The 13,666-nt window shown below is 52.5% G+C and overlaps 3 protein-coding genes across 3 annotated transcripts; 2 read left to right on the plus strand and 1 right to left on the minus strand.

The window, feature by feature from the left end:
* Positions 1-252: 252 nt before the first annotated feature.
* On the plus strand, positions 253-1,293 carry BDP81DRAFT_449410 (uncharacterized protein; the record flags this gene model as incomplete). The annotated part of the gene is made up of 1 exon (XM_060592403.1): positions 253-1,293. One exon carries the CDS (start codon positions 253-255, stop codon positions 1,291-1,293), a length of 1,041 nt encoding a protein of 346 aa, XP_060445976.1.
* Positions 1,294-2,538: 1,245 nt separating this feature from the next.
* BDP81DRAFT_319104 (phosphatidylinositol 3) lies at positions 2,539-5,809 on the plus strand (the record flags this gene model as incomplete). Its single annotated transcript, XM_060584414.1, has 5 exons — positions 2,539-2,618; positions 2,743-2,929; positions 2,983-5,461; positions 5,512-5,716; positions 5,770-5,809. The coding sequence occupies 5 exons, from the start codon at positions 2,539-2,541 to the stop codon at positions 5,807-5,809; spliced, it is 2,991 nt and encodes a 996-aa protein (XP_060445977.1).
* A 3,615-nt stretch (positions 5,810-9,424) lies between these two features.
* On the minus strand, positions 9,425-13,644 carry BDP81DRAFT_394043 (Urb2/Npa2 family protein; the record flags this gene model as incomplete). Its single annotated transcript, XM_060587894.1, has 3 exons — positions 9,425-10,164; positions 10,216-13,537; positions 13,594-13,644. The coding sequence occupies 3 exons, from the start codon at positions 13,642-13,644 to the stop codon at positions 9,425-9,427; spliced, it is 4,113 nt and encodes a 1,370-aa protein (XP_060445978.1).
* Positions 13,645-13,666: the final 22 nt, after the last annotated feature.

The following is a 13,666-nucleotide window of genomic DNA, read 5'->3' on the forward strand; positions in this document are numbered from 1 at the left end:
CGATATTCCCACAGCGGACAAGAAGAGGCGGGGGTGCAGGCTGGGTTTTGTACGCGAAAATCAGTCCCTGCCTTTCGCTTAATCATCCAGTGTCCCACGCCAGCCAAACTTGGATTGGAACCTTGGCCAATTTTTTCCGGGGCGCCAGCCAAGGCCCCCTGTCGTTTGGCCTCCACTTCCAAATTGGAAAAAAAAAAGCGGCCATCAATTTTTCCACAAGGGCCGGAGGTAGAGGGGGAAAAAATAATAAAAATGGCGGACGACACAACCTACGCACCAAAGTCGCCGGACCTCTCTTCTTTTTTCTCGGCAGCACCCGCCCCGCCTACACCTCCACTGCACACTCACAGTCTGCAGCACTACCAGCAACAACTGAGCAAGCTGCAAACCTCTCCGTCTGCTGCACCGCCCGTATATGAATACTCCTCCCCCTCGGCACGCATTCACCACCCAAGCCAGCCGTCTTCAACTCCTGTTCACATCAAACAAGAGCAGCCCCACTACCCAACACCAGCGGCAATCAAAACGGAATTCTCTTCCTATCAGCCACCGCTGCAAACTCACCCCGGCCAGCACCAGCCCCAGCACCAATACCAACCGCTCCAGCAGCAGCACTACCTGTCCCCCCAGTACCACCAGTCGCCGCCACACCAACACCCATCTCCGCAACATCCCCCACCACATATACAAAGCGCGTATGGGATACAGCCCGTTCTCAACTATCAGGAACAGCAACCCCATCAGCCCACAACACCTCAAAGCCAAGGATTTCTAGACCAGAAAAACTTTGGCGGAGCACCCCAATTACACGACATTCCTTATAACCCAGATTTACAACATCTACCACAAACACCGGCTTCAGCAACTATGCCTCCTAGAAAGAACACAAAGCAGGCTGACTCGCCACCTCCAATTGATCCTTCACCTGTTCGGACAAAGTTCCCCACAGCCAGGATAAAGCGGATCATGCAGGCCGATGAGGAGGTTGGCAAGGTTGCCCAGCAGACTCCCATTGCCGTTGGCAAGGCTCTCGAGATGTTCATGATTGCTGTTGTCAGCCGCAGTGCCGAAATCGCGCGGGAGAAGAACTCCAAGCGGGTCACAGCTCAGATGCTCAAGCAAGTCATTGAGACAGATGGCCAGTATGACTTCTTAGCCGACATTGCCGCCAAGGTTGGCGACGAAGAGAAGAGAGGTGGCCGCTCCAAGGCCGAGTCGTCAAGCGACGAGGAGATGGAGGTTGAGACGAAGAAGAAGGGCAAGGGTGGCCGTAAGAAGAAGGCCGCTGCATGAGTTCTCTCATATTCAGTTTGGGTCTGTGTCTTGAGGCCAGGGAAGGGAAATTTCCCATGATGAGAAATATGACTAGGGTTATGAGGATTGGCGTTGGACTGGCTGGCATCTACATCGGCGTTGGGTGACACGGCGATAAACTCGTCGAGCCGCACCTTGGGGGAATATTATATGGTTTACCTTATGGAAAGGAGGAACAAGCGCTGCTTCCTCGACTTGCATGCCATGGACGGCTTGTCTTCTATATGCGCATCCAGCCTATCTTGGACAAGCCTTTTTACAATTTTAGAATGAGAGCATCTTATCGTTTGCGCAACATGATTCCTATAATAACGTGAATGAGATGGGCATGAACCACACACACCTTGAAGCGTCTTGCTGCTGATGTACCTTCGCCAGGGGACGTCTCATGTAGAACTCACTTTCCACTCATTCAAAGACACCCTGCTCATTGAGGCACATTTGAGCTTGACGTCGTTGCTAGACTGTGCTTCATCGAGTAAAATCTTAGAATCGCTGCAGTTTCCTTATGGATTTTGCCCTGTCTGTCAATGATATTCTCTCACTTCGCAGCTTCACCGTGAGGAATCTCACACTGGAAATTGAAAAAGAGAACTCAGCAATCGAATGCAAATAACGTCACATATGCAGATAAAACGATGCTGCCCCGCAGACAGGGATTTGGTCTTCGCCCCCATTCGTCCTAGCGCGACTCTGATCCTCTCGGGTCCGGCACTCTTGTTCTCACAGGTGCGGGCTGGCCCCCCCCCCCCCCCCCACCCCCTCTCTCCTCAGAGCGTACTATGTAGGTGAGAGAGGTGTGAGAGGCTTGAGGTGGCCCGCCCAAGGTTCATGCTCGCTGAGGTAACCGGCGACGTAGTCTAATTTGAGGCCAGAATTTTTAGGCACTAGTACTGGGAAACGGCGGGTCGCATGGGGCATTCCTCCCACCTTCCAAGTCATGCCCTCAGATTAGTGGACAAATCGACATCCAATTCACGGCGGAGAGGGAGCTACCTATCTGCATCGAGTAACCGGCCACCGTGTGTACCTGGGCGTCCTGTCTCCCATTCAATTCTCCTTGCGTGCTACTGCTGCGCTGCTCGAACAATTCTCCCAAGTCTTCTGAGCTTCCCGCCATGCGAAACCATCCCTCGACCTGCGAATCCCGTTCATGTCCATGATCAAATGAGGCACCGAGCCTCGCTGCACTTGCATCCTTCTTTCCGCTCCGTGGCGTAACCAATGTCGTGGGACCTGCTCAAGCGATTCCTTGAGTCCGACGTCTTCAACTCGAACCCCTTTCTCTCGGTCTCCTACCTTTCGTGAGCGACCCTCCCCTTGCGCCCACCCGTCGCCGTCATGCGCTATGCTCTCAATTGACGCTTGTTTCGGCAATTGGCAATTGGAATGACCTCTCTGCTAACCCTTGATCTCTCCTTCATCTAGTCGTTACGCCGACCATGTGGGCATTCACTATGTCCTGTGCAATAAGCTGCGACAATTCCCCTACGAGGATATCGAGTTCTTCCTGCCGCAGCTATGCCACCTAATAATCAGCGTCGACAACGAGTCCATGGCCTTGGAGGAGTTCCTCTTGGACTTGTGCGAGGAGTCCGTCACCGCTGCGCTTCTGGTTTGTCTCGTCTCCCCACTCTTGCGCTGTCGTATTCGCTCACAACCTCCCAGACCTTCTGGCTATTCCAAACGTACCTACACGATTTATCGTCCAATCCGTCGTCCAAGGCCTTTCAAACATGCCGGAGGGTATACAACAAGGTGCAGCATATTGTGTTCGGCCTGCCAGATGCCGCGAGGCACGATAAGATCAAGGAGAACATCTTGCCCGTCACGGTCCTGGCGAGCTTCGTCCTGGCCAGTGTCGCGGTGCCACTCGTCCCACAGTGGGCGGGGCCACTCGCCGTGGCACAGGCTAGGAAGCCTCAGCCCTCCGACGACCTCATATCCGATTCTCGAGATAGCAACCCCAAGACAGCGCAAGTGACGCGAGCCCACACGGTGACGGCTGGGAGCACGAGGTCTAGGCGTACGAAAGATGGAGGGCGGATGGTCAGCGCGCCGGATCTGGTATTATCAGGTGTCGCGTCGGCCAACTTGCAGCATCGGTCGACGGATCCATCTCCGTCTCGGCCGGGTTCCTCTGGCTCCAAGACCCCAATCGAAGTCAAGCGTCTACCGTCTCATCTCAACATGAAGAATGACGACGCCCGTCTCAGCTCCTCTTCGCTGCCTCTCCCCGAGCTACGTTCTCCGAGGCTGGCCATAACGAGACCGGCAACACCAGTATCGGCAGGATTCCCCCCACGCCCTAACGATGTCCTGAATAGGAGACACTCCCTTCACTTCAAGAGCGGTGCCGCCGGTTCTGAGTTGACAACACTGCAAAAGACAAGATTGCTGCGCCAACACTACTTTAGATGTGAGACGCAATTCCTGACCGCGCTAGAGGGTATCTCCAACAGGCTCGTGATCGTGCCAAAACCCGCTCGGCTCAGTGCTCTTCGCGCGGAGCTGGCCCTCATAGCGCAAGACCTGCCGGCGGAAGTGGACGTTCCAGTTATTTGCCCACCTACACTTGTTGATGGTTCACCGGCAAAAAGTCGGCACCATCGAATTGTCCGTCTGAATCCAGGAGAGTCGACAGTACTGAACAGCGCGGAGAAGGTTCCTTATCTTCTCATGGTTGAGGTATTGAGAGATGACTTCACATTCGACCCGGATACGCCTGATAACAAAAGGCTGCTGGCCACTCTCCTATCCGATCCTGGCCACACCCGACGTATTTTTGACCTTTCCGACTCACCTCGCATACCTATAGCGCCCAAAACCCCAGAGACAATAGTTGATAGCGTATTTGAGCCGGTCTCTGGCGACTTGGGAAGCTCTCCCCTGATCAAGCCGTACGATGACGATCCTTTCCAGAAGCCCCAAGGAAAACAGATTCCGCCCTCGCAGCCCCAACGTCTCCCGAGTGCTGGAACATCTGCAATGTCGACTGTCATGTCAGAAATCACAACTCCCCGAAGTTCCGGCACGTCAACCTCGAGATCGAGCAGCCCAACCGGCCCACTCCGCAAGATGACACTTTCTTCACGGCCTAATGCTGTGGTTGATCAACCAGATTTCTCCGCGCTGGCTACGCACATGCGCACCGCTTCGCAGATGTTGGCTCAGCTTGAAGCTACGAGCGGCAAGCGACCGCGACATGAAGTACAGGCAATCAGAGCCAAGATTATTGCGAGCATGCAAAGTCTGGAAGAACAGAGCTTCGACATGGACGAGCAAGGCCCGACCTTTGACACCATCATTGCCAAAGCCTCTACGGTACAAGCGAATGCTGTTGCAGCTACCGAGATACCTGAAGCCGAGAGTGAATCCCCCGTTGAACCGGGGCCTAATGCTGGCGCAGGACTTGCGAGAATGGAGAATGATATCAAGACTGGTGGTATTCAGAGCAAGGGCGACCGCGACGATCCTAGCGCGGCTGTCTTCGGTGAGGCATGGCAAGCGAAAAAAGAGCGCATCCGCAAGACGTCACCGTATGGATGGATGAAGAACTGGGACTTGGTCAGTGTCATTGTCAAAACTGGAGCCGACTTGCGTCAGGAGGCATTCGCTTGCCAGCTCATTGACGTCTGCCACAAGATTTGGGTTGACGCAAAGGTCAACGTCTGGGTCAAGCTTATGCGGATTCTCGTTACCGGCGAGTCTTCCGGTCTGATTGAGACCATCACCAATGGTGTATCACTGCATTCCATCAAGAGAAGTCTGACATTGTCATTGGAGACAAGTCCCGGTCAGAAACGCCGGTTTGCCACGCTGAGAGATCACTTTGTGAAAGCGTTCGGTGCTCCGGATAGCGAGCCTTTCAAAGCGGGAGTGGATGCCTTCAAGCGCTCACTGGCCGCTTACAGCATGATCTCATACATCCTACAGCTGAAGGATAGACATAACGGCAACGTTCTGATCGACAGCGAAGGTCATATCGTCCACATCGATTTTGGTTTCATGTTGTCCAACTCGCCAGGCTCTGTTGGTTTTGAGGCGGCACCTTTCAAGCTTACACAGGAGTATATCGAGGTTCTCGGTGGCATCGGGTCCGATGATTACGAAGACTACAAGAAGCTCTGCAAGCAGGCTTTCCAAGGTAAGTCCTGCGTTAAGCCCTTGGGAAAGACATTGCTAACTCATTCTCAGCTCTGCGGCGGTCTGCGGATAACATCATCGACTTGGTGGCCATGATGGGGCGTGACTCAAAGATGCCATGTTACTCGGCGGGAGTTGTCCAGGCCACACACAATCTTCGCCAACGCTTCCAGCTGCAGCTGAGTGCGGATGAAGCGGAGCAGTTCGTGGAGACTGACCTGATTGGCAAGTCCCTGGGCAGTTACTACACACGGCTGTGAGTTTGAATTATCTTTCCACGCAACTTCTCATACTAATGTGCCTCTCTAGCTACGACACTTTCCAATATAGAACGCAAGGCATTTACTAGACGGTTGTGACGACGGACACAAAAAGAACTTCGATCAACAAGCTCTCGAAAGCATTTGGGACATGAACGTGCATCTAGGCATCTGGGCGGCGTTGCGGTTGATCAGACGACTGAACTGAACTTAACTGGCTAGGCTAGTAATGACGAAGCCGAGCAACGATCTTCTCGGTCATTTTTTATGAGTTGATGGGGAGGGAGGGACAGTAGCTATCAAAAGATAGAATAGCAGATGACTGGCCACTTGAGGGCTGAGCGCGATATATAGGATACCGAAATATGCTGAATTAACATTATATATCCAAGACGAGATGGGACTTGAAATAATGGAGTTCCACGTCAATGATTCCGCTCTCCAAGTCCATTGTGCTGATTGGATTTTCTTGTTTGTCTATCAGCCATGTTGACGCCGCAATCATAGTTACAGACCAAGGGCCCATTGCCATATTCTCTCTTGTATAGTACCCAACCCGAACAAGACTGCATACTTGGCTACTATAACGATACTCTTAAGGTCGAATCGGACTTAGGGTAGTCGAAGCAAACCTCGGGCATCCCCTGTCCTAGGAGTTGTTCTCCAGCATAGGTTTATCTCGAGAAATGGGTATAAGAGTCCGTCATAGCCAGAAATTTTCACGTACAGAGATATTTGCAAAGGGTGAGCTTTTTTACGCGCTTACGCGCCTAGAAGAATTAGAAGAACCAATAGCCAGAAGTTTAACGCATCTTCTCTGTTTCCTCCTCACCTCCTTTAACTGAGGAAAACATCCTTTTCCAACCGCACCACAATACCAAGCATGCTACCTCTTCCCAGAATATCTCGCCCAAACCACGGACCTCCACGCCCTTGATCTACCTTGTCAAGCATAAGGATATAATTATATACACGCCTGTGCAAGATGTGTAGGCCAAGGGCATGACGAGCGAGCCTGACGGCATGCTGCATCTCTTTCCACGAGCATGCTGGAAGAACTCTAGCCACAGCCAACCTCATTTGGAGCGAGGGTATGTCGGCGGAAGGAGGCAGAAGGTAGGAATAGTCACCGGAGCTCCACTGCGGGTCACGTACGTGTTCCATCTGTATGCTCTCCTCTGCTATCGCGCTTGAATCAATCCATAAATAGGCCGCCTGTGGCCTTTGCATCCAGTTCGATAACCACCGTAGTTGGCCATGGGGGCTACAATTACTGGAATCACAGCCAACTGCCGTCGTCACTCAAAATCTGGACCTCACCCTGTGCCACTTGCTGAGGAGGATGCTCGACGCCAGTTACATGGCTTACTACTAATGATTCGAAGTGGCCAACCGGAGTCTTCTCTCGATACCTTTCTCGTATTCGCAGGGGAATCACACAGCGATTTAGAAGAAAAGACAGAGATGGCCCCTATGTCATTGGAATGGCCTGAATATGGTTTGCCACCTACCAGCAAGACGCGCACAGCCATCTAGCTCCTTAGGCGACTACAGGAAGCTGTTTGAGAATCTGCGAGTCAAACAAATTTCTTCTTCATCTACATTCGATCTCGAACGTTCGAGACTAAAGATGTTCGTCCCCGGTTAAACGCGAATCTGGCTGGGCCAGTATAATCTTCGATGAGGCGCAGATGCCGAAGAAGGTCTGGTAGGATTATCATAATAATTGCTCCTAGGATATCTTCATCAACAACCAGACGCAAGTCTAACCGCAAGCAAGAAACTTGAAGCATGCTTCTACCACTATTTATCGGAAACGACTAGACGACCATCTCACCATGGATATAATGCAGAACTTTGGATTCCATCCCTACCTTGGACATTATGTCATCTACTCTTGAGGAACTGGAAAACCCATGGAACTACATGCTACTGAGTGCCTTGCCAATAGTTTATACGTAAAGCTCGTGAATGACTTACACAACCTCACTCAGAGCAAGACAACACCCGGGAAATGGATCAAATTTACACGACGCTTGGGAATCAAAAGACCCTTGCCGTGAAACGCACTCCTCGAAACATTCCCGAGAGCATCTCACATATTCTCTCGAAATATGTCACCCGCCTCTGGGCGGAGCTACAACTTCGGAACTGAGTGCCGAGAGAATGCCTCCATACAGCATCGAATACAGCCACGCTATAGATTAGCAACGCCGGATAGAAGTCAACTCTGCATCTCGCCCCTCAATTCCATAGCGGTGTGCAGATCTTCCTCAAGAAATGACGGGCTGGAGCTCGTCATGGTTTCACAAGTGGAAGCTGTGTATCAACTAGTCATTCGCTTCACTGAAATTAAATACTTACAAAAAGTCGCTCTACGTTGATTCAAAAACTCTGTGTTGCCATCCCTCAAGCCAGCGGCAGTGATAAGAAGGCCTAGATTGGGGTCCCTTACCTCCATCCCCCCTTCGTTAGGCATTTGCGGCGGAATCCTGACCTTTCAGACTTGGCCCGGTTGCTGCTCTTCATTCAATCGGCTAGGAATTACCTATTGAACCTGAAGTCCTTGACAGAGGTCTGGTATATCACTGCATAACCTGCTGATAATATTCAAAGTCATGACTCTGCTTGCTCTTCACTACCTCAGTCTTGTTCATCAGGGAGTCAGGCCGGAGAGTAAGGTCCTCAAGACCGAGAAGAAATGACGTCCGCGCCTATACCCCAAGGACGTCGCAAATACTGCCATCGCCTCTAAACAAAACCCGTTCAACATGGATGCACCAACGCACTGAAGATGTATCGCTCACATTTGGCGGGCCTCTAGCAATGACAATCAGACCGGTCCGGCGCCTGCGTAACACCTCTTCAGAACCCTGGAGCCCCTTATGTTATACCTTTTCGAGCGAAGCCAGCGAGGATACTTGTAGCCTGGTCTGCCTTGTACCAGCGAAACTCGATGACCTTTGAGGAAGCTCTTGAGAATCATGATTATGATGGATTCAGTGGGCGATGGTGGAAACGTGCGACATCAACACGCTAGTCACACCTCAACTACAATGATAGCCGCGTTCCTTCATCCGCATCTTCGCCCACCCACAATGTGTTGCGTATCATTGCCTTCAAAGGAAGAAAAGGGACATCATGATAGTTCGCATCTCTCGTCATCACAACTCTTACATAAGAACTTCCATGCAATTAAAAAGTCCTATGCTCATAATGCTTGTTCCAAGCCATCTCATCAATATAGAAAGCCGCAGAAGATTCATTCACACCAAAAAAATAAGCTGTCTGTGGCATTATGTAGGACCACCAAATTCGAACTCGCAACCTTTGCAAGACCCGATTACGCGTTAATCACTTTCCACCACTAGGTCATGGACGCTTCAGACGGTGCTCATGCCTTCCATCCAAAGATTTCTGCCCTATAGATGCAAGAGCGGGGTGGTTCTGGTGTATTCGTGAATGTTTATTCCATAGAGCATCCACTCTCCTCAATATCACTTCACAGAAGGGACCCGCAGCACAAAACCAGGGCACGATACGGACTTAGGTCAGGTTCAGGGCCAAGGTCTCACCAGAGCAAGTAGTGGCAGACAGCACAGCCGGGTAGGCTGGAATCAAAGGTATACATGGTCTTTGACCAAAATGTTGCATTATGTCTAGGGTATCTTGCACACAGCCTCCGCGAATCCGCCTTCCTCCTCTTACACACCACTCCACTTGCCAAACTTGGTATACCTCTTGTACATCTCCCTCAAAATAGCCCTGCCACTAGCATCCATGCTATCGTTAAGAATCTTCCTCACCTCTAGCGGTGTAATATCAAACACAGAATTCATGCCGGGCTCCAACGCCTCTCGGACCTCGCGCGGCACGTCCACGTCCAGCTGCAGCTTGACGTACGCCATGAGGACGAGGTACATGTGCCGGCCGGCAGACCTCTTCGCCGCGTCGGTCGCCGAGTCGAGGGCGCTCAGGTGCTGCACGCGGGAGACGGCGGCGGCGGCGGGCTCGCACACGAGGGTTACGAGGCGCGTGAATTGCGTGGCGTGCTTGGCTCGTTGCTGCGTGGACGATGAGGGTGGGTCGAGGGCGCTGAGGAGGGCTTCGAGGGTGGTGACGAGGATGTGGTAGTGGCCCTCGAGGCGGAGACGGTGCTTCTTGATGATGACCTCCATCAGCTTGCAGAGCCACTGGTACACGCTCGGCGATGCGGTGAGGAGGTTGCCTTGATCATTGGAGACGATTGCTGCCACTGTGCTGAGTGTGGTCTCAATGTTCCACTGGGTCATGGAGTCCGACTTGATGTCGAGCAGTTGCTGGAGGACTTCGGCGGTCCTGACGAATTCGCGCACAGTTCCGGCCTGGGCCAGGTACCTGATCAGTTTGCCGTGGGCCGTGGCCAAGTCAAAGGCCTTTGATTTATCAAGACCGACAGGGGATTCTATGACTTTGGTTAGCATCGGATCCGATATGAAGATTGGAGCAAACTTACCAGTCATCTGGGTAACCACACGGCGGATGGCAAGGAGCTGGCCTTCGGAAGTTGAACCTGCTGCCGGAGCAGCGTCTGCCTCAACGCCCTCGAGAAGATTCTGCACATACTGGACCTTGCCATTGTAATCAAGACCGGCGACGCCAGCGTCAATGATGTCTTCCAATATGGATTGTCGGTTGAAGTCAAAAAGGGGATCGGGTACTGCGCCGCTCGGCAGGGGTGTGGGCAGCGCGCTGCTGAAGAGTTGGCCGAAGGAGGTCGGCCGAACACCTGCCACCTTTGACGGGAAATACTTGATGAGGAACGCCTGAAGCTTCCATCCGCTGAAGTATCCATTTGTGATCGCCTGCTGGCTCACCTCTTCCAACTGAGACACCTTGATCTTGAGCCCCATGACAGCGGGCTTTGGCAAAGCTTCAGCTGCGTCGAGTGCAATCAGGGCGCGGTTGACGATGTCTCCCTTGACCTTTTGCTTTCGCGAGGCCTTGGAAAAGTCACTCAAAGTGTCTTGAATGAGGCTTCCTAAGGCCGAAGCTACTTGATCGCTGTCGATGACGGCAACTTTGTCATCAGAACCAGCTTCAGGTAGCACAACGGAGAGCAGTGCCTTCAACAGAGTCATTTGCACAGAGGAGGCATCACCATCTAGGCCCTTCAGAAGAGCGGGGATCTTGTCGAAGTATTGCGTGCGCCATTCCTGGTGATCGTTCATTTGTCGTACAGTTAGTGTCGCCAACTGTGATACGAGCTGGGACAGGCCGAGGGCCGTCCTCGAGTCGCTCTCTGCGCAGACTTTTGCCAGTGAGTCGGCAATCTTCTGAAGGTCGGAGAATGACATTTTATGGTAAAAGGTTGGCCTTGACATAAGCTTGATCAAGAATCCCAAAACCAGATGCCAGTCTGATGGATCCAATTCGCCGGCCGCGTGTACTTTTGGAACCAAGACTTCCATGAGGCGCTCTCTCTGTTGTCTTGTGATGGATTCGTCGGGGATTCTTGACAGCTCAATCATGACGGTTCTGCTCCGCTGCTCGGCCCAGGGAGAAGATTGACTTGAGGCCTTGCTGATTATGTCGATGGCGTGGTCCACCACCTCGGCTGTAAGCTTCTTTTTGCAGAGGTTGTTCTCGTTTGAAGTAACCGCGTGAAGGACATTCCCGAGCTTCACCTCGCTGCCCTTGGGAAAGCTCTCGTCACCCAAGGCGCGTTGCAAGAAGTCGGGCAGACCGCCCGAGGACTTCACAAGAAGAGCCACGAGTCTCGATGCTGCGAGGGGGAACTCTGCGCAAAATTTGGGGACATCGGAGGTATCTGAAACCGCAAAATCTCGAGAATCAAAGAGACCCTGCAGGTCTTCCACCTTGACCTTCTTCAAGAGTCTCTCGATGAAGCTTGTAAGCAGGGAAGAAAGAGCAGTCTGGTCGCGGCCGTCGGGATGCATTGATAGCCAGAAGTTATATGCGCACTCCAGGGCCTCGCACGTATCTTCGTCATCAAATTTAGCCTTTTGTAATGACTTTGTGAGATCTGTCTGGACCTTGTCCCAGAGAGCAGTGGCCTGGTCGTAATCTAGCCAGGAAACAGTCTTGGAGATGATTTTCCAACGCAAAGAGCGAATATCCGACGGTGTCTTACTGGCCGACCCGACATTCAACGCAATGTCGGCAAGCTTGCTTCCAACCGCATCGGCATAGTCATCCTTGGTCACTGCAGACGCGAGGGTGTTGAGGAAAATGAAGACGGCAGCTGGACGAAGTTCCTGCTGTTCCTCAACCCATTGCAGCAGATTGATCAACTGTTTGGTGGTCAAGGACTTCTGAATGCCTCCAATCAGCGTCTGGTCGCGGTGTACTCTAGTGAACCAAACAGGCCGGTCTCCGGAGCGCAGCTTCTTGTCTTCGAACTTTGAGAGTTGAACGAACCACGTCTTCAAGAACGTTGACAAGTCGCGGGCATTTTCAAAACCAGTTATCAGCGACTCAATCAGCTGGCGCATAGTGTCCTCGTCCGCCTCCGCGCCAACTGCAGTGATCCTGTCGCACACTTGGTTGAAGAGTTGTGTGCCCTCTTCTGATTGCAAAAAGACATCAGCGTCACATTTCGCAACAAGCGACAAGAGACGCCAGTCAGTCTCGCTCTGGTTATCAGAAAGCGCGTAAGTCTCACAGACTGACAGAAGGTCGCTCGGAGCGATGCGAGACTTATTCGCGATAGCCTCCCCAAGGATGCCTCCCATCGCCTGTGACTTTTCGCTACCGGACAGCTGTCTCATGGCACGCTCAGACATCTTGAAAACCTCTTGCATCCAGGCCTCATCAGCCTTTGTTGTCGTGAGTCCTCCGACGACCCTCGGAGCTGAAGACACTAAACGGTAAAGAATGGGAACCGAGGCCAAGGCGATGTTCTGCACCATGGTAAAACAGCGAGTAATAACCTCGAGATCGGTTTTGTTGAGGTACGCCGACCTCGCCGGCAGAACAAGGTTGCGTTGGAGGAACTTTTCCAGGTCGCGAGTCCAGACCCTGGCTACTTGTCCATCGTTGCTCGACCGGTTCTTAGTCTCGCCCAGAATAGAGAAAGACGCCCGCGAGAAGTGAGTGGCGACTTCGAGCGCATCGGCGCCGCCCTGAAGATGCAGGTCCCAGGCGGATGAGAAGACCTTTACCCATGACTCTTGCGCCTCAAATGTTTCAGTCTCTGAGGCTTCCAGGGAGGAATCGCAAAGGGACAGCAGAGGCGAGAGCAACTCTACCGCCTCAGTCGCAGGCTGGGCGAAGAGTGCCTTGATGTGTTCTGCTCCCATCCTGTCGTGAGCCGACCATTGTGCCGCCGGGTCCAGTCGTTCAAACAGGTTCTTTAATGCGTCAAAGATAGCCTCGCCTGTGACTAGACAACCCTCGAAAGACTGCAGAGTCTTCAGCTCAAAGATTGCGGTATTGGTCCTCTTCCTCTTCTTCGACTTGGATCCTGAGGTCTGGGGTTCGGTGCTCGGCTTCGCGACGCTCTTGAGAGTCTGTTGGAGAACCGCCATGAACTTTCGATCGGCGAGGGACTTTGCGAGTGAAAAGAGAGGGACTCTCTGGAATGTGCAATCGAGAATGCGCCATGTTAGGGGGAATCGTCGGATTGTGTCGGCTTCGTCGTTGTTCGCTTTCATGACTTTGAGGAGCCATCGGAGGACGCTCTCCTCAGCGGCAGAGAAGGGTCCCTGGCTGGCAGATGTGAGCTGCTTCCATACTCGGTCGAGGTTTTCGCCATTGGCTCCGGGGCCGGTCTGGTCGAGAGATCGCACTGTCTTGACCAAGTCCCTGTCCGACGTCTTCGACAACGGTTAATAGACGAGGATGGTGTTGAATACATGGTTGAGGAACTTACAATAGTCTCAGAAGACCGACTGGGGCTTGCATCAGTCATTTCTACGTCCATGATAGACAACCAACCACGAGAG

This window comes from Colletotrichum phormii, assembly GCF_030913505.1.
Source record: "Colletotrichum phormii strain CBS 102054 chromosome Unknown BDP81scaffold_9, whole genome shotgun sequence".
NCBI classification, from domain to species: Eukaryota; Fungi; Ascomycota; class Sordariomycetes; order Glomerellales; family Glomerellaceae; genus Colletotrichum; species Colletotrichum phormii.